Genomic DNA, 27,979 nt, shown 5'->3' with positions numbered 1-27,979 from the left:
CTGGGCTCCCCAGTGGGCGCCCTGACCTTCCACATCTTCCTCTGAAGGGACCTGGAGTCCTGCTAATTGTTGGACAGGGTGAGACCTTGCCCTCTAAGAAGGAAGTCACGGACGAAATGCCACGTGCTTTTGTTTTTTCCTGGCTATCCTGAAGATCTTTAAGCAGAGGTATGTTCTGCATCATTCACAGATGAAAGGTCATGCTTGACCACATTTATAACTAAAAGGACAGTATGATTCCTGCTGTAAGGTGCTAGCTAATCGTTCTACCAGGAACATTTAGAACAACCAAGCTATGTGTCTGTAGAGAGCTTTTCATACGGTTTTCCTAACTGTTCACTGCGTTAAAGCCTATGCGGTTTGAAATGCTCCACGGGGGAGGGGTCCCCTCCACCCTCACCTGGCCGCCTCCTCCATGCCTGCCCTGCCCCTCACATCACAGAGCACTTCTGCTCCGCTGTCTGCCTGATCTCCGAGAAGGTGGCCTGGGCTTTTTCTTTGATGGAATCCAAGTCCATGTTCTGGAGATTCTGTAACTGCCCGAGAATAGAACCCTTATCTTCTTCCTCTTCTTCATCCTCATCTACCATTTTCCGGAGATCTTCGGGCAAATCCACATCATCTCCAGCCATCTGGATTTGGTTCTCGTCCATTTCACTCTGTGCGGCAAAACAAACACGGAGATGGAGAAGGCATTCCAAAACAAACACACAAATCCTGAAAGCAGCAGGGAGATAGAGGTCTGTTGCGGATGGATGGAGGGAATGGCACATTTGGCCACCTCGCAGCAGAGCCTGGGCCTGGTACCAGTTATGGAGGCCAGACATCCCGGTTGAGACCCCCCCCCCCCCCACCTTTCACTGCACTTGGGTCGATTGGAACCTTCTAGCACAGTGGTTCTCAAAGTGTGGTCCCTGGACCGGGCATGTTAGAAAGACAAATTCTCCGCCTCCACCCTAGGCCTACTGAATCAGAAACTCCGGGGTGGGGGTCCAGCAATCTGCATTTGAAGAATCCCTCTCCTATCGTGCTGATGCCCAGAAAGTTTAACCAACTCTGCCTCAGGGCAGCTCTGCAAGCTTTGCTGTCTATCAGCCCCAGGCTGTTGTGACTCAGGGATCCCACTCTGGAGGGTGGGGTTTGGGTTCACAGGGCCAGACAGTGCTCCCTCGATCCAGCCATCTCTCTTCAGGGGCAACGTCTGTTTAACCATCGCCCCTTCCCTCCCTTCTACTAGACACAGAATCACCTCAAACTCAACTTTACATCCTTGTCACCTGGAAGCGAGTCTGGCGCACAAACCAGCTTATTAAGTGAATCGTCCAGCACCGCCTAGCCTTGCGTGTCGCCGATGCCTTACAATTTCCTTTTGTGGTCCTAGTTGTGGCTGTCCCACGATCTCTTAGTTCCTGCTGCCTGGCCTCTGAAATCCCTTTACCCTTAGGCTGCAGAGCCCTTTGTTTTGTAACAGAGAAGAATCTAGAGAAAAAGTTTCTCTGGGAAAGGCAAGGGTTTCCTTTCTCAGATGGCTGCTCTTGGATATAATTTTCTGAGAGGTCTCAGATATAAATTTCTGAGGTTGTAACGTGAGGGAAACTGGGCTTTGGGGACACAGAAGTTTAAAAAGAGCACCAGAAAAGCGAGTGATGGGAAAGATCTAAGTGATCTTGTGGTCTAAGTGGTGGGAAAGATCTAAGCAGACTGTAGGGCCCACCTCAAGGATGTTGTGACCAGCCTGGAATTTGTTACCAAAGGGCATGAAAAACCACACAAAGGCAAAATGGTCATCTCAGTCTTAAGCAGGCTGCATTGATTTGATTGGAGAAAGATTTGGGCACCTGCCAAGTCCCCACTTCTGATGCTCTGTAGCTCCAGACTTCTCCAATGGCCTTCGAGAGGCTGGAGACCACAGCCTTTCCCCAGAGCTCCTTTTATTTGGTTCTCTGGGTAAAGTGACAGCAAGCCTGGCTCCAGAAACAGGTTGAGAGACCGACTTTTTTTTCTTTTTTTTAACTCAAAAAGATTTATTCTAAACATTAAAAGTTGACATAATTTGTTACAAAATGCAGCAAAGGGCTTTTGATATTTTCCCCCCAGAAAACTTCAGTTTAGGCAAAAACAATGTGAACTTCACTCAGGATGAGGTTGTAAAAACCCCCTCTGGGCAGGGTATGCCATCATGTTGGCAGCCCCAGGGCACCATCGACAGGTGAGGATGTGAGGCACCAGGGCGGATGCCTCAGCTCAGCCGTGATGGACAGGTTCCCCCATCGCTGGCCCCTGCTCAGTTATTTTCCTTTTGCAAACACAGTGGAGCTAGCTTCACAGAGGCAGTTAGCCAGCCAAAGAGAGAAGTCTCAGTTTTGTCTGGAATGATCTGACGTGGTGTCTCTGCCGATCCCGTTCAGCAGCTCTGAGCTCTTTTTTTGTGTTGTCCACACGCCGTCATGGAGCTGAGCGGCTCAACTTCCAACGTGAAACTTCTAGATTACCTGCCCTGCCCTACACAGAGTTCCCTCTTCGTATTTACTTCCTTGCTTTCTTTCCCCACCTCGGGAGGCCGACTTCTGATGCTGAGAAGACGAGGATGCCTTTGGGCGGCGTGGTCTTCACCAGGCCCTCCCTGGAGACCCCTGGGAATGGCGACTCTCAGTGTCGACTCCCCAGGTGAGAGAAGCTTCTCTGTGCACTTGGCCAGGCCTCTTCCCCTCAAGGCGCTTAACGGATTAATTAGTTCCTCGTCAAACTGGTGTGGGGATTAATTAGTTAATCCCCAGGGGCTCCCAGCCAATCCTCCATTTCTGTTTATTTTTTATTTACCTACCCTCCAGGTTGCCCTTTGAGGCATCCCTTTGAGGATGGTCCTCAGGGCATTTTTACAGGGACGGGAGGGAAAGCAGGGCCTCCTGGTGATTCTCAGTTCATGTAACTGTGGGACCCCTGCCCACACATACACGATTTGCAAAGGCATTGCTGGGAATTCTGGTACCCCCGCCCCTCTGGTTCGTAATAAGATCTCTGCACATGGACAGAGTAGCTGCTGGGGGCCTGGAGGGACAGGCAGCTAGAGGGGCCAAAGGGCCAGCGAGCCAGCCAGTTGGTGCCCAAAGAGACCCGAGGCACTCAGGAGGGCTCCCGGGCCAGTGCTCCCCAGCACCCTCTTCACCAGGCAGCTCACTGTTCTGCCTCTGCTGCTTTGGACCAGTTCGGGTTTATTTTTACCTCCTTCCACTGGCCCAGGGAAGGGAGGGTAGTGGGGTTCCACTTTGCCTCCCAACTCACAGAGGGGATCTGGGTCGGCACAACTTCTAGCCAAGTGGTTCTCAAAGCGGGATCCCGGGGCCAGCCACAGCAGCATCTCCTGGAATCTTGTTAGAAAAGCACATTCTCACCCAGACCTGCTGATTCAGAAGCTGGGGGCGTGGGCCGAGCCACCTGTGATTTAGCAAGCCCTCCTGGTGATTCCGGTGCTTGCTAAAGTTTAAGAAGCCCCACTCCACCTCCCTTGAAGACAGGGGGCTGTAACTTACTCATCAGTAAGTCTCAGAACCCAGCGGAGTGTCTGGCGTGTCGCCACGGACAATAGAAGTTTATTGAATGACTCGGTGAGCCCGTTGTCAGGGACTATAGCAGCCTAACAACACTTGAATGTGCAGGCCCTCTCTACTGTCAAGAGCTCTGTCTCATAGCTACTGACTTGTTTATCTTTACACTCCGCTGGAGGCAGTGCAGCCTAGAGGTCAAGTGTTGGTTTGAGAATCAGATTACCTGAGCATGAAGGTTACTGCCACCACTTACAGGCTGTGTGACCTTGGGCACCTAACACTACCTCTCTGAGCTTTATTTCCTTATTTATAAATTGGGGTTATGTTATTTGCCTAAGAGTTACAGAAGAGTAATTAAATGATAACTGAATTATCTGGAAAATATTAAGCATATATATAATTATATATAATTAAAGGTAGATACTCCTGAATGTAATGACCTTCAGAGGGAGGGGGAGGGGGATTTGCACTGGATAGTCTTGACTCTGCACGTGGTGCTCAGCCCCATCAGAAGGCCTCGCTCTCTTGGCCCCTTACCTCTGGCCTGGGAATGAACCCTCCCTACCTTCACTCCAGAGGCTCAGCATTCCTAGCAAACTGGGCCTATTCGTTTCCCTTTTAGCACTAGGCCCTCAATTTTGGGAGAAACCTGCCCAGAGGGTCCAGCTCCCCTTACCCCTTGTCAGGCTCACCCTAATGTTTGTGGGACACAGAGGATAAATACTGATAGAGGTCCCTGGCTTAGACCTGTACCTCTTTTTTCCCCAGTCCCTGGTTCCAGCCTTCCATGGCAAGCTTGTGTGTATGGTTTCCAGTATGCAGACCGCCACCCTACTTTTCAGGCCCGGTGGTACTCAGGCCAGCAGCTCAGTGTACCCTCGAGAGGACAGACCTGGTGCAGAGGCCTGGGCAGGCCCCAGAATGCATTTAGGCAGGGAGTTCAGGGCATTGGGCAGCCAGAGTGTGGTCTACAAGAGGGGTGTAGGCAGGCCTGTCCCTTTGGCCGCAGACTTCTCTCCCCTTGTGAAGGTGTGGCCGGTGGAGGAACAGAGGAGAGTCTTCTAAAGCACAGGGCCCGGGGCAGGTGGTGCTGTTTGTCCGGGCTCAGGGCGGCACTGGGTGTGGTCAATGGCTGTGGTCAGAGAGTCCTGTGACCAGCATCCTTCCGGAAGGACAACGCTACTGACTGTGCATCAAAGCACCATGGCTGCAAGTGACGAGTCTAGTCCTGGAATCAATTTTCTTGGGCTGCAGCCTGTGCCCTGGGCACATCGTAACTAAGCGTAAGACAACCAGGCAGGTCTAGAGGACAAAATGAAGTCCTCTGGAACCAAACCTGAACTCCCGGACTCGTTAGCACTGTGGGTCAGCTGTAGACCTAGGACAGGCCAAGGGTTAGGGTCCCTCCCATTTGCAAAAAGCTGCAGCCAACCCCGACCCCTATCCTGCAGAGGTGGCTATGACAGTGGGAAGACTGTGGGATTTAGAGTCGGGAGACCGGTTCTGTCCTTCGCCCACTGCATGACCTTGGGCAAGTCACCTTACAATTTGATGCCCACCAGGTGGGACCCTCAGAGGATTACTGAGCAGATTGAACGAGACATATTGTGAAACGGCCTTGTAAGCGTCTCAGCTCTGGACAAACAGTAGCTGTGGTTATTAATATTTTAGAGGAAAAAGCGCAGCACGGCGTCAAGATCCCTGCTGAAAGGATCCCTGGGAGAAAGGAGGCGTGCACAGTGAAAGACAGGGTGGGAGAGTACCAGCCCTTAAGAAAAAAATCGGGACAGAGCAAGCAATTCAGGCCCGTCTATGGGATTTATACAGTGGACCCTGGGCCTTGTCTCTCCCTTGCATGACAAACCACCCTGCCGATAGGACCTTGTCTACCATCCACACAATGAAAGTCTTCTCCTGACTTTCTGCTGCTCCAGGTTGGGAATGCTAGGAATATTTTGACAGAGTTCATGCATCAGGAAAAGGCAGCAATGCCTCATCACAGCCCACGAGCACAAACGCAGTTACAGCCAATACAAATCAGCTCCAGGGAGGGAGGGGAAGTTTGGCGCTGAGAACCGTGGTGTAGGTGAATAAATGAATGAATGAATGAGTGAGTGAGTGAGGGAAAAAGTGAAGTGACCCAGCATATAAAGAGGAACTATAGGCTATACTTCATTCTTCGGGGTTCTGTTTCAGAAGTCTCCTCTTTTCTAGAAAGCTTATCAACTTGCGCTATTGTTTAATGCAGTTAAGAGCTAATTATTTTTATGCTGGCTGACCAGAATCAGTTTTAATCTCTTGCTTTTTAACCAGATTTATAATCTTAATTGCCAGTGCTGAATGCCCCATTATTTAAATAACCCCATAGCCTGCATTGCTATTCCCTGTGACTGATTTCTGACCTTTCTCTGAAGGGTAAGCACGACCCTGGATTCAGACTTCCTACATCCTCATCTTGATAAATTGGACTTCATCTTGTACCAAACTGGAGATATGATGATAAACTACCTTACACGGTTATATGATCAAAAGGCTGAGTATTTACCACTTAAGAGCCCAGTCAGTCAAGCTTGGTGTACAAGCACATACCAGTCTGTTTGATACAAGGTAGATTTGGTTTTGGTTTGTTTCCTTGTTTTTGGTCTACAGGATACCAAACCGCTGGATTAATGGATTTCTTTCCCGTGGACGAGTGGATCTGATATTTGATGCTTTACCTATTCTGAGGATCTCCAATGTCAGCAGTTACCTGTTTTCACAAACCACCCCTCACTGTCCTGGTGATGAGTGAGGCAGCCACGCTGGCCCCTAGGCAAGGTGACAGCATCCCCTGGCTCCCATCCTGCCAGAGCTTACAAGACATTGGGAGGGTGGCGTGTAGATCGAAGGATACAGCCAGTCAAAAAACGCCCCTATAGAGAGGAAAAGGGAGCATGGCCTGCTTTGCCGAAAGCAAGGAGGAATTCGGGCTGGACCAGGAGGGAGGTGGGTGTGAGGCCCTTGGGGGCTAGGCTTCAGCAGAAAGCCTCATCCTTGCTCTGATCAGATACTGCTGAAGAACTGAAGAACTGAGTTCATGTTTTCTCCCTGGGGACAGTGGTTCTCGCCCCTCTCTGTACCTCTGAATCCTTTGTAAAGTGTCGAAAACCACGATGGTCAGGCCCCACCCCCATATTTGGCTCTAGGGATCTGTGGCAGAGACCCAGGCAATAGAGTTTTTAAAAAGCTTCCCTGGGTGATTCTAACGCATGAGTTGGTGCTGAGACCTTGTCCCGGGCTTGCTAGCTGCAACTTCTGCTATACCACACCGTCTTTCCCTCTTTAGCTACTTAAAGAGCCCTCAGCACACCCAGAATGGGACAGAGGCTGTGGATTTGACTCCTCGAATACAGTTTTCAGTTTTTAAAATAATTACTTAATTAATTAGGTTGTGCCAGGTTTTAGCTGCCGCAGGCGGGCTCCTTAGTTGCGGCATGAGGACTCTTAGTCGCGGCATGCATGTGGGATCTAGTTCCTTGGCCAGGGATCAAACCCGGGCCCCCTGCACTGGGAGCGCGGAATCTTAACCACTGCGCCATCAGGGAAGTCTCCCAGCCGTCAGTTTTTAATGTTTGATTGAGAGGGTGCACACATAGGGCCCCTCGTGGGATGAAATGTTCCCACTGTGTACATCTTAAACTTCTTTCTTTTACGCAGATGTTCCAGAGGAACTCAAGAAGCTCTTAGAGGCCGCTTGTCCAAGCCTCTCCTTTACAGATGAGGAAACTGAGGTCCTGGGAGGTGAAGATACTTGCATAAATGTCATTCTGCTTGTTAGGGGACAAGAAACCAGCCCTGCTGCCAGGTCTCGCAGGAAAATGTGGCCAGTGGGTCGGATTGGCTTGGAGTTGAATCTTGCCATTTACCAGCTGTGTGACCTTGGGAAGTCCCATTCCCTCTCTGAGCCACTCTTCTTATCTATGGAGGGGAGATGATATCTACCTACCTTCCAGGGTGGCTGTGAGGATTAAGTGAGAAAGTGCGGCTAAGCGACACATCCAAATCCGATGACTTTCTTCCCTTCCCAGGTTCCCCCAGGACCTTCAATCCACGGCTCTTTCAAGGGCGTGAGTAAAAGGAGCAACTGAACTAGGGCAGCAAAGGGAGGAGCAGGAAGGGACAGCCCCTAACGGGCCTCTGATGGCCTCCCTGTGCTGCCACCAGAAACAGCTGCTCAGAAGCAGGAGGTTTCAGTGTCTGGGACCCGGCCAGGCAGCCCTGAGAGCCCCTGATCTGAAGGAGGTGGGCAAAGAAAGCTTCACAAAATCCAATCTGTTTATAAGAGGCAACTTTCAAATTCAGTTCTAATGGAGCTTTCAATGCACTACATTTAAAGAAACTCTACTGATAGATTTTCTTCTATCTTCATCTTTGTTCAAAGTGAACGATGCCCTTAATACAGCAGACAAACACCAGGTGTAACTAAATCGTATAGCTCAGCAGGGAGCATGACATTATTTTTCAATGACTAACCTAGACTGACAATTCTGTTAATAGGATTAGGGTTCATTGTGGAACTGTTTTCTCTTATTAATTTGGCTTGACTTACATATACATTTTGAATTGGCTAGAAAGAGGGGCACCTTTGTTTTCAGAGAAAAATCTTGTGGCTTTATTTAAAATGTATTACTGCCTCTATTTGCAAAAAAATATGACATCTTAATTATTATATAAAGTAATTCTGTATTTTATACAAAATCATAATGTCGAATCCAGTCGTGCTTTTTTCATGAAAATTGATTTTAATGTAACTCTTATGGCTGATAGATTCCTTCTGCTGTTTTTGATACTTTGTTCTTTGGGTGTGTTTCTGTTTTCCTTTTTTCCCTATGACATCAATCATTCAGCAAACCTTGTGTGTGTGTGCGTGTGCGTGTGTGTGTGTCTATGTGTTTGTGTGTAGTATGTGCATATGTATGTGTGCGTGGTGTGTGTGTGTGTGTGCATGTGTGTGTGTGTATGTGCAGCTTCTACATGTCAGACACCATGCAAGGCCCTGATGACAGAGACAAAACCTCAGCCCCTTCGTTAAGAAGCACACAATCCAGCAGGTGAGACTATTCGGGTTGGAAAGATGGCATAAGAGACATGCACTCAGGTATTACGCGAGCATGGAGGAGGGGGAGGGGAGGGAGGTCATGGAAGTTTCTGGAAGAAGTGGCACTAGACCAACGTCTTACAGGAAGGAAAGAGGTCACAGGGAGCAGGGTGTAGGGGACGCGAAGCAGGAGAGTAGTATAGTCCAGGCAAGGGGTAGCAAGAAGTGAGGCTGGAAAGTTAGGAGCCACATCATGGTGTACAGGCCAAGGGGGTTGGACTTTATTCTGAAAAGTCATGGTAAACTTTCATTGTTTTTTTGTTTTTTTTAATAAAAACAGGGGAGGAGGGGACTTCCCTGGTGGCACAGTGGTTAAGAATCCACCTGCCAATGCAGGGGATACGGGTTCGAGCCCTGGTCTGGGAAGATCCCACATGCCGCGGAGCAACTAAGCCCGTGCGCCACAACTACTGAGCCCGCGTGCCACAACTACTGAAGCCTGCGCGCCTAGAGCCTGTGCTCTGCAACAAGAGAAGCCACCGCAATGAGAAGCCCGCTCACCGCAACGAAGAGTAGCCCCACTCGCTGCAACTAGAGAGAGCCTGCGCGCAGCAACGAAGACCCAACGCAGGCAAAAATAAATAAATACATAAAATAAAAAATAAATTAATTAAAAAATATATATATATAAAAAACGGGAGGAACAGAATCAGTTTGCATCTTGGAAACCTCACTCTGCAATTCTGAGGGAAGCAAGAGAAAGTCAACGACCTACTTGACGTATTATAGTAAAATTGCTGAGAAATGACGAGCCCTGCACTTGGGGATGAGCTGAGAATGACTTATGAGGTGAAATGACGGTGACCTGGTGCTTTGCTGCATGTGGGGCTGGAGGAGGAGGGACAAGGCAAGCATGACTCCAGGGGGAGTGCTGGGGGGGAGCCCTCGGTGGAGGTGGAGCCTGCAGGAGGCGCAGGGCTGGGGGAGGATCGGTGTCTGTTCTGGATCCGAGCTAAGAGGTGCCCGAGCAGAGGTGGACGCAGCGGTGAAATTTAGGGAGAAGGTCTAGGAAGGCGGGATAGATTGGAGTCATCAACACCTAAGTGGCAGCTGAAAGCAATAGAAGACGCAGCCATTCAGGGAGAATGTGATGGCTTGAGTGGGACAAAGGGCAATGGAGGAAACACCCTGGGATTTTCGGAAATTTGGGGGCAGTCAGGGGAAGGGTAACCCTTGAAAGAGACAGAGAAGGAACAGTTTCAGGAGAAGGAGAATGAGAAGGATCGTATCCAGAAGCTGAGGAGAGAGAGGGCTCCAAGGAGGAAGCAGTGAGCTAAAGGAGGCAAAGAAATTTCTGCCCCAGGAAGAGCTGCTCCAGGAGGAGGTCCCCAAAGGAAAGAGAGGAACCATCTACCGCGTTGAGACCGACCGCCGAGCGTCGGCAGGAGGCAGCCTTCGGCAGAGCAGAGAGAACGAGTCATTTAGGAAGATGCCCAGAAAGCCACGTTCAAAGTGCTGTTTGCTTTAGTTGGGAGAGACTTGACCTCTTTTAAAAAGGAGAGGCCCATAGGGAGGAAACCCTGAAGACACAGGACAGACGATCATTAGTGGAATAAGACCTAAATCTAACATGAACATCATGGGTTACTTTAGGCAGTTGAAGTCCCCTGATTACCTGGAATTTGAAAACCAGAGGAAACCAACATAAGGGTGGATGTGAACGTCCTCACGACACATATACTCTCCCACAAACACGTCCGATTACTGTGATTTGATGCTTGCGTTTATTTGACTCCTTATGTGATGAGTGCAAAGTGGTCATCAAAAGACAAGGGTACGACCAACGGGGTTGACCTTGACGGTGAACAATAAACCCGGAGAGGAGGCCTGTGCTGTTTGCCGGACACCAGGGCTACACTCCTCCTTTCAGAGGCCACATTTCCTTTGCTCCGTTGGCAATCGACTGAAACTCTTTTTCACAGGAAACACCAGCCAAATAATTTCTTTAGAAAATACAGTTCTCATTCCAAAATGTGACACAGTTATCCTCATTAGACCTGACGGCTCCTGGGAAGACATCTTCCTCAAATCCGCTCTCTGTTGGGCCTGGGTGAGGGGACGGGCCCAGAATCGGCTCCTGCCGGTTATGTAACTGCTGCGAGTGACCGTGAGGAACTGTGAATGAGGCCCCCAGGGGTTCCCCCTTGTTAGCTGGAGGACCTGGTGAATGTGTCCACCCGCCTGTGGGCTGTTAATACTATTAGTTCGGCTGTTTACCCAGCATGGATTTTATAAGACGGCACCAGGGCTGAGGATTCCGCAAACCACGACGGGAGGGAAGGTTGTTATCAGGAGCCCAATAAGGTCCTGGTGAGCCTTGCTTTCCGCCCAGCACCATTTTCTTTGTTAGACGGTTGTGTTCAGTTCTCAAGTCTGCCATCCTGGGTGGAGACACACGGTTTGGAGGGGGTGGGGGAAGAATGGAGCATGAAGAAGTACTGGGAAAAGACCAAAGAGGCTCAGGGGAACTTTGAGTCCTTGGGCAAGTCCCTTGATTTGCACGAGTTTCATGATGATGCATTGAGTGTACACCCATGATATGTGCTTTTCTGTATATCAAAAATGTTTAATAAAAAGAGAAATGCAGGGCTTCCCTGGTGGTGCAGTGGTTGAGAGTCCGCCTGCCGATGCAGGGGGGCACGGGTTCGTGCCCCGGTCCGGGAAGATCCCACGTGCTGCGGAGCGGCTGGGCCCGTGAGCCATGGCCGCTGAGCCTGCGCGTCTGGAGCCTGTGCTCCGCAGCGGGAGAGGCCACAACAGTGAGAGGCCCGCGTACCGCAAAAAAAAAAAAAAAAAAGAGAGAGAAATGCAGCTCAGACCCTGGGACCAAGCAGCCAAAGCGCCGCGGCAGTGTAGGAATCCACACCTGCCCTGGGAAGAGTTTAGAGAGGCCAGAAGAAGGGGCGGAGTGTGTGCCCCGCCTATCCTGAGGTCATGGTCGTTGCTAATGACGATACCATGTCTGTCCTACTCATGTCTTTTGATGACCTTTTTAAAAAAAATAAAATAAAATTAATTAATTTTTTGTGGCTGCGTTGGGTCTTGGTTGCTGCACGCGGGCTTTCTCTAGTTGCGGCGAGCGGGGGCTACTCTTTGTTGCGGTGCGCGGGCTTCTCATTGCGGTGGCTTCTCTTGTTGCGGAGCGCGGGCTCTAGGCGCTCGGGCTTCAGTAGTTGTGGCTCACGGGCTCAGTAGTTGTGGCTCGTGGGCTCTAGAGCACAGGCTCAGTAGTTGTGGCACATGGGCTTAGTTGCTCTGCGGCACGTGGGATCCTCCTGGGCCAGGGCTCGAACCCGTGTCCCCTGCACTGGCAGGCGGATTCTTAACCACTGCGCCACCAGCGAAGTCCCTTTTTTTTTCTGTAAACAGTCACCATGCTATACATTACATCCCCAGGACTTATTTACCTTCTAACCGGAAGCTTGTATTTTTGACCCTCTTCACCCAGTTTTTTCCACGCCCCCCCCCCACCCTCTTGCTTCTGGCAACCACGAACCTGTTCTCTGTATCTATGAGCTTGGATTTTTTAGGTTCTCCGTATAAGTGAGATCTCCATTGATCTTTCTCTGTCCGACTTATTTCACTTAGCATCGTGTCACCAAGGTCCATACGTGTTGTCGCAAATGGCAGGATTTCCTTCTGTTTTATGGCTGGATAACAATCCATTGTCTATATATACCATGATGACCATCTTTTAATCGTGGTAATCAGATGAGTAATCCAATAAGTGCAGTAATCAAATGGCAAGCCCCATGAAGGGGATACAAGGAATGACTTGGGAATCTGTTTCCCCACCTCCACGCTGGCCCAGGCCACCCTCAGCCCTGTCCAGGCTGCCATAAGGGTCCAGTACTGACCAGCCAGCCCCTCATCCCTTTCCCTCCAATTCACTGTACACATTGCCATGGCCTTGGCCTTTCCCAATCACAGTGATGCCCATGGGCACTGCCTGGCCTTCCTGGGCCTCTTTGCTCCTTATTGGAAGAACTAGGAGATGAAAACCTACCACTTATATTCCCATCATGCTTTTAAGAAGGCTTTCTAAAGGTTCCACTATGAAGGGTTCCTCTGAATAATTAAAGAAAGACCTAAGAGTTACAGCCAGTTCCATACCAGCCAGCAGCATGGGCCCCTCTAGAGAAGCTGGCTTGCTACAAATATTAGAACCAAAGCATGACATTCTGGGCCTGGGAAATGACTGTCCCCCATGGTCGTCATTTCCCCAAAGTCATCTCCTCTCAAGGCTGAATATTCCAATTCCTTCAGTGCTTCCTCAATTACAGTCAGTCGTTTTAAAATCTCTCACCATCCTGGTTGCTGCGGAGACAGCTACAGCGCTTGGTTTTCTAGCTGTTTCCCAGCGTGCCAGGGGAGGATCCCGCTGCTCAGACACTGCCCTCCCAGCCTGTACCCGCCACTGTCCCTCAAGTGTGCTGCCACCTCCTGCTTCGGGACAGGTGCTCATAGCAGAGCCCACCGGGCCTTTCCAGGCTCGCTAGTGCAGCGACCGCTTTAGAACAAAATGTACAATCTGGTCCTTAATATCAAAAGAATGGGCTTAAAAAAAAAAAGTCATGTCCAGAAATTTATTTCTGTTCCTCAGCACCACCACGGCCCTTGCTACAGCACACAGTCCCCAGGGAAGAACTGAGAACATCTGAGGGGTGGTTCTTCTGGGGCAGCCCGGGTGCATTTCCCTGTGGCTGCGTTTGGGGACACCAGGGAGCTGAAAGGACCCAGATTCCTGTCCCTGTGCGGGCAGCGGCTCCTACCACAAGTACCACACCAAAGCCAGAATCTGGCTTGGACAGGAGTGACCTGTCTGCACAGACAGGAAGCAGCCACCCTTGGGCTGATCTTGGCCTGGGAAAAGTGTCTGTCCCTCCTTGCGCCTTTCCAGCCATGGGTGCTGTCGAAGGCCCCCTGTACCCTGTGCCTCAGAGGGGTGGGAGGAGAGCATGTAACTTGTGACAGCCACTCAAGGCAAAGGAAGTGGGGCAGGTCTGCACTCCAAGCCCAAGGCCTGCATTGAGGTTGGGGTGTCAGCCACATCTGGTGAGAACTGGACAAGGCAGAATATGATCCAGGTGACGTTTTATGGCATTCTTCCTATTAATTACCATTGTTATGAATAGTGCACATTGCATTAGATAGAATATCATGTGCTTACAAAAAAGCAGAGGCAGTTGTATTGTTGGGGTTTTTCACACCATAAGCAAAGTCTTGCAACATTATGCGTAGCATCCATTTTTACGAAATCCAGCCATGTTATAAAGTGCCCTAGGGAGGCCTCCACCAGAAAGTAAACTCTGCAGTGAAGGATGACACGTGGAATGCTTTCAAGTCACACTATCACTGTTTACTTGAATTGTGTTGGAACTGCGTCAGCAACTCCCAGGTCTCCGGTCAAGCCATCAGCTGACACAGGGGCAGGAAAAGTGATGCACCTGGTCCTCTGGGGGACGGATTCTGCAACACTTTGCTGAAATAGTGAGCAGTGCTGGTTTCCCCCAAAGTCTCAGGATAATTTTAAACCACATGGAACTCCAAACCACTCTAAAACTTTTGGGACACCTCAAATATTAAGAGTAGAAATAGAAGAGACCTTGGGGCCAGAAGGAGCTACATCCAAATCCTTTTGTGTGTTAAGATGCTCTTTTGTGTGGTTGAGAGGCCCAAGTTCCAATCCTGGTTCTGTCACTCCACAGCTGTTGGGTTTTGTGAAGTCCCTTAACCACAGCACCCCTACCCCCATCCCCCACTGGCTGCAGTTTCCTCGGGTCTAAAGTGAGGCCGCGGCATTAGATTCTTAGATGAACTCAAAGGTCTCCTTCAGGGTCTATGAAAACATCAGGTGGGCTCTCATGCATTGTGCACTTGAAACAGCTGTAGAAAAATGGGTACACGGGCAGCAGTAACCCAGGCAACGAAAGACACTGGGCTCCATCGTTAACAATGTATAGATTTCTTTGGGGTCCCCCTCCTCTAGCTGGCTTTAGGGAGCAGTAGCCTATGCAGATAGAGTCACTATCGCTCCAGGGAGGATATGAATCTGTACGTTATGTGGCTATAATTCTCCCTTCTTCCCATAGTTTCTGTTGGAAAGGCTCTTGTTTCAAAGGACAGCTTGGCTCAGAGATTTGGGAATTATTTTTTCTCTGAAGAGCATCAAACTCATTTTACAAAGCCCGAAGGCGTCCACCCCTGAGAACTGAGGTGAGCAGGACCGTGGACTCACCAACAAAGCTCAGATACTTGTGGTGCAGGGACCTCCAATTCTTGCCTTGTTTACAAACATCAGGGTGCCCACCCCAGGCCTCCAAGACCCCTGGTTGTTATTATCAAGAAATAAAACTTTTGTGCATGGAGATAATAACAGCAATTAGAGCGATCATCCATGGAGCGCTTTCCACTCGTCAGGCACTCGCCTTGTCAGGCACACCTTATTATCTCAGACAAAGACCTCAGGAAGTAGGTATCACTGCCCCCATTTTATAGATGAGGAAATGGAGGCTCAGATATATTAAAAAAACATCTGAGATTGCAGATGTCAGAGCCAGAATTGAAAGCCAGTTCTCCTTATATCTTCACCAAACAACAGAACAGTCGTCAAAAATATATCCTCAACAACAACAGATATATATGTATTCTTAAAAAGCCCCACCTTTGGGACTTCCCTGGTGGCGCAATGGTTAAGAATCCGCCTTTCAATGCAGGGGACACGGGTTCCAGCCCTGGTCCGGGAAGATCCCACATGCCGCGGAGCAACTAAGCCCATGCGCCACAACTACTGAGCCTGCGCTCTAGAGCCCATGAGCCACAACTACTGAAGCCCGCGCGCCTACAGGCCGGGCTCCGCAACAAGAGAAGCCACCGCAATAAGAAGCCCATGCACCTCAAGGAAGCATAGCCCCTGCTCGCCGCAACTAGAGAAAGCCCGCGTGCAGCAACGAAGACCCAACGCAGCCAAAAATAAATAAAATTTAAAAAACACAAAAAAGCCCCACCTTTCTGGAACAGACACAGCCAGTTGATGGTGTGTGTGGGTGTGTGCGCAAGCACGCAAGTGCACTTAATTCCTGCTTCCTTCCAAACGAGATGTGTGGTGCTTTCATCAGATACCGGAGGCGGGAGGCGGGAGGGCGGGGCTTCAGTTGAGCGTAGGGAATCTGCTGTCACATTGCTAAACACAGCCTGGCCATCCCAGGGAGCTTCAGGAAATTCAGGCAACAGGAGCGGAGGGACCGTGTTAGAAGTGCTCCACACTCCCAAAATGCAGTCCCGGTGGGAAAAAGTACTAACCTGGAATAAGGTGGGCAAAAAGCAAGGCACTCTTTTCGAAACTCATTGGCTGCAAATGAACATGAGTTTAAATTTTATTGTGAGTTTTCCCCCCTCAGTGAGCACGTCCGTCTTAGGATCAATGTCTCCCGGGCGCGGGGCTCTATACCTCTTCAGTGGCTTCAGCAGTGACCTTGTGGGCAATGGGCTCGCTCCCTTTGTTTACAGCTTGCAGCTTCTGAAGTCAGTTTTCCCAGGGATCTGCAGGGGACCCACTGAAGCAACTGGTTTAGCTGCACTTTCTAAACCGCCCAGCCCGCTGGCTCTCATCCCTGCGAGAAGACCATGTGCTTTGGAAGGATCTCTTTGGCTTCTCCAGGTGGAAGATGTTCTCTCAGGGAGGGTGCCCCTCTGGAAGGGGGAGTTGGACAGCCAACCCAGAAGGTGGAGGTGGAGTCATTTAGAGGAGCTGGGCGATCCCCAGGTAGGGGAAATGAGAAGCGAGTCGGGAGCAGGGAACTAGGCCCTTGGTCACCCCTGGATACAAGCCCTGGAGCAGTGCATCCGAGCCCTGTGCCAGATCATGTCAACATATCCTGTTCCCACCTCCCAGGCAAAGGTAAAACAGTTGTGCAGTAGAGGGCACTGCAAGCAGTTTTTTTTGTTTTTAATTTAATTAATTAATTAATTAATTTATGGCTGCGTTGGGTCTTCGTTGCTACGCGCAGGCTTTCTCTAGTTGTGGTGCGCGGGCTTCTCATTGCAGTGGCTTCTCTTGTTGCAGAGCACAGGCTCTAGGCACACGGGCTTCAGTAGCCATGGCACGTAGGCTCAGTAGTTGTGGCGCACGGGCTTAGTTGCTCCGCGGAATGTGGGATCTTCCCGGACCAGGGCTTGAACCCGTGTCCCCTGCATTGGCAGGCGGATTCTTAACCACTGCGCCACCAGGGAAGTCCTTGCAAGCAGTTTTTAGTTTACGAGTCAGACCCATGACTTTTGGAGACCAGCTACTTGACCAAAGCCCACAGGAGTTTGTCCTCTCAGCCAGGTGCTCGGTGATGACCATCACCACCACATCATCTCCAAAAGGAAGGAACGGATTGTTCCTCTGACGTGGAGGAAGAATGTCATAGAAGTTAAGACCCTGGGCTCTGTTTTGCCTGGCAGCATGGCCCTTGGCCGGAGGGTAGTTACTCTCTTTCTTCCTCTGTTTCCTCTAAGAAACCTACCTTGCAAGACTGTCCTGAGGATTAAATGAATTGATATGTGCCAAGCACTTAGAACAGTGCCTGGCACTTAGGAAGGAGCTCAAGAAATGTCAGCTGTGATGATTATCCCCATTGTGCATTTATATATAAATGTTCTATAGTCTTTAGATAAATTTACATAAACAGGTATTACTCCATTTTGTTGAGAGGAAATGCAAGTTCAGAGGTTAATAGACTGGAATCTAGTTTTTATGAACAAGTTCAATGCTATTTTCACTATATCATATACCTCAATTACAATTAAGGCATATAAATATATTTATGTATTATATATATGTACATCTATGTGTGTGTATATACATGTTATATATATATATATATATATATATATATATATATATATATATATATATATATATATATATATATACACCCGTGAGTGTGACCCTTTGCTGATAATCAAACACTTTCCATTTCTTATTACGTAAAAAATGACTGGATGTTTACTGTGTTGAGTGTCTCACCTTTGGGAGTCTGTATTTTTCTCTGAGGTGAACTCTGAGGCACGCCCTCTCTGCCTTTTTTTGTGTAAATGCAGCATCTCTTTCCATCCTAAAAGTAAAAGAATAGAATAAAGGATCAAAGGACGAAGAGAGCTAAGGCCATTCCAGCCGCTGCTCAGGGGAGCCAGACACTGGGACACACCTTCTTAGTTCCCACTGCCGGCAGACAAATGGGAAATAGGGGAGTTTTTCCTACATCCCCAAATTTCTGCCTCTGTCATTCCACTATCATAACTCAGTACAGACCCTAAATCCCAAAGACAGCTCAGTTCTGGGAATCTCTTTCTGATGCACCCCGGGAGAGGGGCAGGGTGATTACTCCTGATGTAGACCCGACCTCACTATGTTTCTCTAAGTACAACCTGAGACCACAAGCGTCAGAATCACCCGGAGCGCTCATTAAGAATGCAGCTTCCCAGTCCGACTGCATTGTGGAGAGAAGCTACATTTTAAAAATCATTTTGTTTCTTATTTTATTATATTTATTAGGGGTTAACACATTTAGTTCTTCTAGAAATGCTAGGTGTATGAGCTGATGACAAAGGATGTTGAGTGTTATTCTTGGGACATAAGTTTTATTTATTTTTTAAATTAAAAAAATTGAAATATAGTTGCTGTACAATATTGTGTTACAGGTGTACAATATCGTGATTCACAATTTTTATTTTTTTGGCCATACCATGTGGCATGTGGAATCTTAGTTCCCTGACAAGGGATTGAACCCGTGCCCCCTGCAGTGGAAGCACAGAGTCCTAACCACTGGACTTCCAGGGAATTTCCCCCTCCCCCCTTTTTCCCACAATTTTTAAAGGTTGTACTCCATTTATAATTATTATAACATATTGGCCGTGTTCCCTGTGTTGTGTTACAATATATCCTTGTAGCTTATTTTATACATAATAGTTTGTACCTGGGACATAAGTTTTAAATTCTACAGAACACTTATTTTTACAGAAAAAAATGTTTGGAGCAAACCCCTAGCATCTCCTTCTACTTCCTTTCCTGATGCCCTTTATTAAACGCTTATGTGGACTTTCCACGTATCTATTTAAGGTCTGAGTCCGTCTCCACCCCATGCTGCCTTGATTCTGCAACATTCCCAAAGTGGAAGACATTTTTGAGTTTTTAATTTTTTTTGGCCACACCATGCGGCATGCGGGACCTTAGTTCCCTGACCAGAGATGGAACCCACGCCCCCTGCAGTGGAAGCGTGGAGTCTTAACCGCTGGACCACCAGGGAAGTCCCCAGTTTTGAGTTTTAAAGGATGTTCTCCTTCAGATCTCTGCAGAGCTGTGTTTCCACAAGACAGTTACACTCAGTGACTGAGAGTCTGAGATTCAGTTATTATTCTGTTCATTTAATTTCACCAATAAATTGTGATAGAATTCAGAACTCTGAGCTACAATAATGTGGAACTTTTAAAAAGCACTTGAAATCCTTGACAGCTGAAGCAGGGACATTTAAACATACGGCAGGGAATCCAATTGTGAAATGTTCTCTCTGTAATCTTACCAAAGAGAGATGTGTTCTGGAAACGATGCCTTCGTCCAGGGGAGAAAACACATCTGCTCCTCTCTTCCCATTGTTGCCATTTATAAACCACCAAGTCTTGCAGACTTTTTCTTCCCAGCGTCTCTCATAACCATCCCTTTCATTTTAACTATAGCAGCTTCACGAATATTCTGTTACTCCATACCGTATCTTGTGCAGTGATTCTTTAAATAGTAGTCTGTTGACTAAAGTATTCTATCAAAAGAGCTGGAAGCAGTGGTGTGCTGGCAAACGTATCACAACCAGCTCTTTGGGGAAAGAAGCTGTTTGCAGAACTTGCCAATTTCCATGGTGTAAATACTCCCACCCAGGCGGATTTCAAACTATCAACTTGATGTCGCTGAATGAGGAATTGGGGAGAGATGAACACAGTCAGCTTTCATGAGTCAGTGCAGGCTGCTGTAGGTCAGCTCCAGCATATCACTGGCTGGAAGATTAATTTTTCTCAAGCACTGTTTAAACCAGCTGCTCTTGAATTCAGCAATCTCCCTGGGCCTCTACTGCCCGGCATGGAAATGGCCTGTCCACTTTTCTCTATCATAAATACTATGCCGGCCCACTTGATTGCAGAGGCCCTGGCCGTTTAAATGATCTCCCTGCTTCCATCGTAGCCCCACAGTTGAGAATCAACACTTTTAACAAACTCCCTCGGCGATTCTTACACAAGCTGAACAGGGTCACCTTCACAACACTGTCAATCAACCAGACTCCAGTAAAAATGTAAAAACATAAAATAAAATAAACAAGGTCACCTTCTAAGCCCCAACTTAGGTTCAGTGTTCCCTTCCCTGTTTGGAGGGAGGCATCCTCAAACAAGGTAGGGTATGGATTTCCATAATGCCCTGCGGGCGGCCTAATTGGACTTGTGATGGTGCTGGTTTGAAGTGGGCTCCCTTGCTCAAGATGATCCAGAGAGAAGTGGACACCTTCGGGGACGTCTGTGAAGCTCACATTCACCACCTCTTCTCCCAGCTGCCCAAAGAAGTGCATTATTGGAGGCTATATTTATGTACCTGGCCCCACCCTCTGGCTGTACAGGATTGGACCAAGCTGGATAAATGGACTTTCTTCTCTGGGAATTCGGGTTTGGGACTGAGAAAGAGACCAGTAGTGTGGCTCGAGCTGTAATGGGTGAATTCGGGGGATGTCGGCTGCCATTTTTCACTGGCCACGTGGTTTGGGTAGAGGACCACGTAGAGGGCTGACTGCCCCGAAAGAACAAAGCAGCCGTACTGAGGTGGAAGCCACGGCGAGATTGAAAACGAGGGCTCGTGGCTTCTCAGCAATGCTCTGGTCCTGGTTCAGGCCCATATGAGGCCTGGGGGGATTTCTGTTACGGGTTTGGTGAAGCATCTTTGCATGAAGCATGATTTGCCTTAAAATAAATTCCCTGTTTTCATTTTCAGGTGGCTAAACTGGTTTCTATTTCTTGACTCCAAGTTTTGGAATCATCTTTTTTTTTACCTGTAATAGCTGCTCTCATTTACACATTTTATTTTTTTATTGAAGTATAATTGATTTACAAGGTTGTGTTAGTTTCAGGTGTACAGCAAAGTTACTCAGTTTTATATATATACATATTATTTTTCAGATTCTTTCCCCTTATAGGTTATTACAAAATATTGAGTATAGTTCCCTGATGCCTACTTCTTTATGTTGTATTCTATTCTAGGTGATGAAGCTCTTGAAAACTCAAGCAATGGACAGGAAGTCATGCCTCTTGCCATGGGAAAGCCGGCCAACCTCACCGTCCTGCTACTATTGCTTAAATTGGTTGATCACATAAATGTATAACACACACACACACACACACACACACACACACACACACCCCTGAGTAGCTGGTCAACAACCCAATCCACTGACTGACCATACCATTCGACTATTTCGGTCTTTCATCTGTCCAGATGTAAAATTAAGTAAAACAAGGTCATTAGTTAATCAAACAGATGCCGTATCTGTGACCAGATTTATTGCTGGGACATACTGAGTGATATTTTAATATCAGGTATATAGTCTATATTTCTGACCATTTTCTTTTTATTGGGCCCCTTGAGCTGAGAACATTTGGTGCTATTCTGCTTCTGTTTCATTATACATGTGTTCTTTTTTTTTTTAAACATGCCAAGGAATGATGCCTTTTTTTGCCTAAGCATTATTTTAGCACAAACATTATTTTTGCAGTTGCATTTAAAAAAAAAAACTGATCTTAAATTTACCGCAGAGCCAAGCATAATACATTCTAGGTAGTTGTGTAAGTCACAATTTCTTTCAGGAAAAAATACAATAGACAAGGTTTCCATTAAATGCAGGCTTTTATGCTTTCTTAGTTTCCTCCAGGTCATTAACCCTTTCACCTCTAATCATCTTAGCAATAGGACCTAGGCAACTATTATGTAATTGATCATTAGCAAAACAGCCATGGTGGCAAAAAGAAATACTTTTGTAACATACAATGTACATTGAACTTCAAGATTGATGCTTCAATACTCAAGTTGATTTGATTATTAAGACTCAAATTAATTCTACCTTAAACTTTAAAAAATTACATCTATATTACACTTATTTAAAGATCAGTCTTCAGCAGTGAAAAATTGGTGATATTCACATTCCATAATACCCAACTGAAATGTTACTGTTTTATTTTTATTACATTTTATATAGCCAGAAGAATGTCCTTATTTTTTGGAGGTATATAGCCAAAGTATCTAGGGGTAAAGTATCGTGATGTCTGTAATTTACTTTAAAAATGGTTCTATCTATCTACGTTTCCATGTATCTGTCTATGATCTAACGAGATGATCATCTATAAGCAAATATGGCAAAACGTCAACTGTCAGTTTTATGCCATAGGTATATAAGAGCATTCATTATACTGTTGTGCTCTTCTCCATCTTTAAATTTTTCATAATAGGCAGTCCACACATTTATTCAGTCTTTGAGAAGCAAGTTTTATGACATAATTGTCATGTCGTATTTTCTAGGCTTTTTTTCCTGCACATGTAAGATCAAGAACACCGTACTCTACGTTCTTTAAGGCCCTCTTCCAAGTGCAAAGTCTGAATTTTCACAACTTGAAAGCTTTCTACTTGCTAGGAGGGTGAATTTCCTCACGACTGTAAAGTTATTTAGGCACAGTTTTTCATTTGAACAATTGAGGTCAATTAAAATGTGTCTGGATCAGAAAGTGTTCAGTGGCTTTCAGGACAACATGCAGATTTATTTCGTATTTTTCATTTCCCTTCATACAAGTAGGACATAGTAACTGCTGATGCTAGGAAATGGTTCACTTTAGCAGAACAGACTTTCCTCAGGTTAGAAGCAAACAGCATGAGGAAAGGCATCTAAAGAGCAAAGAGGTAGAAACTGGGGAGCTGAAGACAGTCTAGCCAGAATGAATTTCTTTGTGCTTTTAAAAGGAAATGAAGTTGCATGTACTCACTTCTCCTCGATCACTTGCTTTTGGTATTCCTCATATTCCTCTCTAGTCATCCCCTGAGCTGCTGCAGGATCAGATGTACCTCCTTCTTCTTTTTTTTCTTCAGGCCTGCCACCAAGTCCTAAATTCTTTACCTGACTACTTATCATAGTTTTCATAAGGAAAGCCATTGTTTCTGCCCCAGAAAAAGAATACCGAAAACTCAAGACAAAACCTGAAGGAAATAAAACCCCCACAAAACCTCTAAATATCTTCAACGACAGCAACACATTTAAAAGCAGAGGACTTCGCACAGGCTCATCTATTCAAGGGCATAATGATACAGAAGAGTGGTTTGTACGCTGTAAGCTGGATTAAAGAGGTGAACTCCTTAGTATAGAGAGGCAGACGGTTCAGATTACTAAAGCATACAACCAGACGCAACCGACTACTTTCTGAATACACTAAGCTAATTTCAGAGGGGAAAAAATCCTTCACATTATCCATCCCTCTCCCTACCCATTTCTAAATTATAAGCCAGCAGGGCTTCATCAAGAGTTGGTTCAATTAAATTAATCAGAGCAGACCGATTACATGGCTGTAGTGGAATTTCCAAATTCCAGCCCTTGAGGACAACATCCTGTTGAAAACTGAGTCCAATGAGACTCAAAACCCGAAATGCTTCATTAAGCAAAAATAATCCTTTGATCCATCATTTTATCTCACTGGACTCTAAGTACTATGCAAGGATTTGCTTGAATTCTATACTGTTTCAGCGGTTACTGTGTCCTGTACATAAATACCCAACTGAGGCAAGAGGCAAGAGGGTCCTCCACTTACATCTGGATTACCCTAGCCTGCTCCTGCATCGTTACACTTTTGCATGGAAATGACGTGCTGGATACTTTAACTGCTCTGATCCAGAAGGTAAGAACACGAGTCAAATCATCAGTGTGTACCGAGGTCACCTTTTCCTCTTACACGCAGTCACTTCCTGGGTGCTCTATTTAAGCTCACTGGTGTTACTTGGAGAAAACTTTTGACAATGTTTTGTAACACAGATTCTCAGTGGCTGTGGTTTTCTCCAGGTCAAGGGAGGAATTTGAGCATGGCTAAGACTTTAATCTATGTTAGTATCTTTCTAATTAAAGCACTCCAAGAGCAGGTGGGGCAGAGGGAAAAGATACAGCCTATTAGTAACCTATGCTTATTATTTTATCTGTAGGCATGAGCCCTTTCAGGAAATAGATGACGATCCCTCAGATTGTACAGAACTATACAAACTGGATTTTTGCCTAAAATGCTTTTTTTAATGTATCTTAAGATCTGCTTTTCATCTTACTAACCAATTTAAAATTGTTGCTAAAATGGTCTCAATTTGAAAGATTAACAAAGATTTAGGGTGAAATAGAAACTTTTCTCGGTGCTGATTGAGAATGTACATTCATACTTAGCTCCACTTCCACTTTAAGATGTGTTGCCTGGGACTTAATACATTCAAACCATGATCTCTAAATTATTATTTAAAATAAAAATCCATTTTATAAGTTATTCTAAGTTATTAAATTATTAGATTTTAAAATTCCATTTTATTAGGAATTAGGAAATATTATGAATGGTGAGGGTCTCAATTCTAAACTCCAAAGCCAGTTGGTGAAGCAGCCTCTCCCTGTCCAGTCCTCTTCTGTCTGTCTGTGTGTGTGGGATGGGGGTAGGCTGGGGAGGGGTGGGTGTCAAGCATCACAGAAACTCTTACGTGGTAACTACATCAGTGTGACAAATGAGTACTCCCTGGTGGTGCTTTGTGAAATCAAATCTTCCATTGTCTTCCCAAAAGATGATTCCATTGGAAGTGGGATCACGTCTTTAAAAACTTTTTATTCCTCAGTTTATTATAATGGCCTTTCCACTTGGACATTCAGCAACTCTTTGCTGTGTGTGGAATCCTCCAGAAAGGGAAAATAAATACTCCAGGTGAAACAGGACTAAGTGTTACCCCTCCTCCAAAGGCTTCTCATCATACTTGAACAAAATCCCAAATCTTTACTATGGCCATGTCCCCAGTGCCCCAACCAGTGTCTAGTTTCCAGCACTGCCCCCCCCCACCCCCAACAGAAGGCTCACTGATCAGGCTTTAAGTTTCCTCTGATTTCTTTCAAACCTATCTAATTTAATTCTTTAATTTTACATTACTCAGTATTTTCTGTGGGCTTATAGCACAAGGGTCCATTACGTTAGTTTCCATATTCTGAAACCACTTTATAAAGACCATCTTTACAAAGCTACCAACCCTGAGACAGAAGTATTATGAGGAAACTGAAGGTCATCTTTAGTAAGTGGCAAAGTCAAGATTTAAACTCGGATTTGTTTGACGCTAAAGCTCTACTCTTTCCTTTTTATACCCCATGGACTCTCAGAATTGGAATTGCTTGGTTGAATGGTGCTTGCCAAAGAGAGGAAAAGTTTTTAATAAAACTGCCATTAGTAATGACTAAAAGTTCCAGCTTAGCCACACTATTACCAGTATTTGGTTATTAAAGATGAAAACATCAAATACGTTGTTTTAATTATTTTGTGTTTTTCATTACCAGCAAGGGTAAGCATTGATCCATTATCATTTCTTATTCTCTTCTTATGCTTCCATGTATTGACTCTGCAGGTGGTAGGCCACCTAGGGCAGAACGCAAAGCACGTGACACATGAAATACTATCACAAGTCGGGGCCTACTTGGGAAATAAATAACTACTTATTACCCGAGACCCATGAAGGAAAAAAGTAAATTTACTAAAATATTTCTTTATTTGAATAAGGTCAATGTCATTTCTTGAATTCCAGCTAGCATCAAATTAACAATCAGAAAAAAACACTTGACAAAATGTTATCCAATTGAAATCAACAGTGGATAGAAAACCCTTTTAAACTTTAAAAGAAATAAACAGGCAACATACAGATCTAAAAAGTTGCAAGTGGTGATTTTACATTAGATCTTACAAATTAAAAAATCCCCAATATAACCATTTGTTCACTATCTCCCTGCGATAAGCACATGGACAGGAAAAGATAATCACATCTTAATACTCACAACTGTCACTTAATGTTCTTTACAAGGATTGTATCTCTGCAACGCAGAGGGTCAGGCAATCTCTTATTCAAGTAATTTTTGTTTTCCCCAAGTTATCAAAAAGTACAACTGTCTGAGATAAAATGTCACAAAAATCACAATGAGCAAAGCAAAAAGCCTTAGCAGGCCATCTTGAAGATGGGGGTTTTCATGGCTTGACCATGATCTGAAGATGCTTTTGTACGTTTAAGAGCTGTCAAGCAAAGTACCAAGAGCTACAAGCAGCAATCTGGGTTTAGTTTGTAATTGTAATAAACCAGGAGTTTTAGTAAAAAGAACATTAAGTAAAAAATTGTAAGTATAAGAGAATCAGTGCACATTTGCTAATGTCATTGACAATGAAAACGTTACATCAGCTCTCAGCTCAGCTTTGAAGTTAACAAGAGACTTCTGTTCACCCCCCATCTTAGCGCTTCTCAACAGCAGTGTGCTCAGAATCACCTGAGGTGCCTGCTGAAGACTGATATTCTGAAGCCCCCACCCCTGAGTTCTGCTTCAGGTGGTTTGGAGCTGAGCCTGGAATCGGTATTCTTAACAAGCACTCCAGGATCCAGATGGACCACAGACCACACTCTGAGAAGCACTATTATCCCTTTAATACGTAACAAAATATTGTGGCCTCATAGAGTTTCAAGCTGAATAAAACATTCAAACAATTGCAACACGAAGAGTTACATTAAATAAGAGTATTAACCATTATATTGAATATAATTGCATTTCTTTTTTAAAGTGGCATAAGCACAAAGACTTACACTAAAATTGTAAAATCAGTTTTGTTTTAATCCAAGGCACCTGTAAAATACTTGCTGGTGTGAGAGAAGTTAAATTCAATTATATAAAATAGTACAGAAATGAAAGAATCCTGGCAGTGACTGATTTTTCCACAGAGAAAACATTTTTCTACAGAAATGAGCTCCTTAAAGTTGACGATTTTGAGGAAAATAAACCAAATTTCCAATAATATGGTAACTTGTATGAACCGATTTACTGAGTGATTTTCAGCAAATTAAATCAGTACGAAAGAAAAGAAGGTTCATGCTCGCATACTGCATAGGTCTAACATTTCTTTAAGTTCAGGCACACGTGACCATGGATTTTATAATACTGGGTATTTTGCAACCTTTTATCTCAAGAGGATTTCCAAGTCTCATAGTCTACAACTGAAACATTCTTCTGAAGGTATTAATTTTTTTTTTCATGGAGTAAGAGTAAATTCTGTGATGATGATGTCTCTGAAATATGAATTTCAAAATGCTAACACTACAAGGAAAAATGCTAGCAAAGCAGTTCTGTGTTGGAGTGGCTGTTGGTACGAGAGTGATCGTTAGAATGTTCCTGTTCAGCGTTCCAGGATAAAGGCTACTGTAAGAAAGCCGTGCTAGGACCGTTTGCATATGTAGTGCTAGTTAGGTACTGCTATAATGCAGAGCTCTTTAGAGCCTTTGTATGGGTTTTCAGCAGTTAGTCCAGTCTGTAAATGACAACTAAGAGCAAATTTATGAAGGCTGTGAAGAATTAGATAGTGCTGTTTACAAAACGGTACTATTTTCGATTCTGTGACAAATGAAAGGTATCGTTTTAGCTAGCTAGAAGAGGTAAAGTAAAAGAATATTTTGAAGTCTACATCAGTCGTGAAAACAAAATGTCATTTACAGATTGTTTCTACTATACCTAGAACTATGTACAACAACCCCTTCCAGCCTGATGTTTCAAAGTTAACTTACTAACAAGTGCTTCACAATATCCTTAGTTCTGGCATTAAAAGAAAGAAATCAGAAGTGCTAACACTATTTTTCAAATTTTGCCTTCAAAAACTTTAACACTGCTTCTACTACTGCCTTCTTGATTTCCACAAATATGCAGCATCACAAACGCCAGGTTGCATGGAGTGATGTAAATCAGAATGCAGTGGTAGTTTTTAATGACCTTAAAATATACTCAGGACATGCAATCTGAGTTGAATTTAGAGATATAAACGCAGAGTAATTTTCCTAATATTGAACTGACACTGTTGGAACATAGACATTCAAGAATATGAGCAATCACGAAATGAACACACCGCTAGGTAAAATACCCATAAAAACCATTGTCAGAGGAATGTTGTCACCTAAACGCGTTTTCAGGCAAAAAGCAGCTCTTAATTCTCCCCTCCA

General features: G+C 45.6%; 1 protein-coding gene and 1 long non-coding RNA gene across 4 annotated transcripts in view; one reads left to right on the top strand and one right to left on the bottom strand.

Moving 5' to 3' along the window:
• LOC114895592 overlaps positions 1 to 8,943 on the top strand; it is a 31,262-nt gene extending 22,319 nt beyond the window's left edge. Inside the window, exons 2-4 of one of the 3 annotated variants that reach the window (XR_003793594.1) lie at positions 2,560 to 2,667; positions 6,195 to 6,362; positions 7,242 to 8,943. This is a non-coding gene — a long non-coding RNA (uncharacterized LOC114895592). Of the gene's footprint in view, positions 1 to 1,233; positions 2,668 to 6,194; positions 6,363 to 7,241 lie in introns of those variants that run through there. The other 2 variants (XR_003793593.1, XR_003793595.1) reach the window with 2 other exon arrangements.
• Positions 392 to 23,078, bottom strand: CPLX4 (complexin 4). Its single transcript, XM_029223131.1, has 3 exons — positions 22,729 to 23,078; positions 17,696 to 17,783; positions 392 to 659 (listed from the first exon to the last, which is right to left on the bottom strand). The coding sequence occupies exons 1-3, from the start codon at positions 22,893 to 22,895 to the stop codon at positions 432 to 434; spliced, it is 483 nt and encodes a 160-aa protein (XP_029078964.1). The 5' UTR covers positions 22,896 to 23,078; the 3' UTR covers positions 392 to 431.
• Positions 23,079 to 27,979: the final 4,901 nt, after the last annotated feature.

This window comes from Monodon monoceros, unplaced genomic scaffold (genome assembly GCF_005190385.1).
Source record: "Monodon monoceros isolate NGI ecotype Baffin Bay Population unplaced genomic scaffold, NGI_Narwhal_1 Super_Scaffold_1, whole genome shotgun sequence".
NCBI classification, from domain to species: Eukaryota; Metazoa; Chordata; class Mammalia; order Artiodactyla; family Monodontidae; genus Monodon; species Monodon monoceros.
The sequence above is the reverse complement of the archived record's forward strand: the minus strand, read 5'-3'. Positions and strand labels throughout refer to the sequence as shown.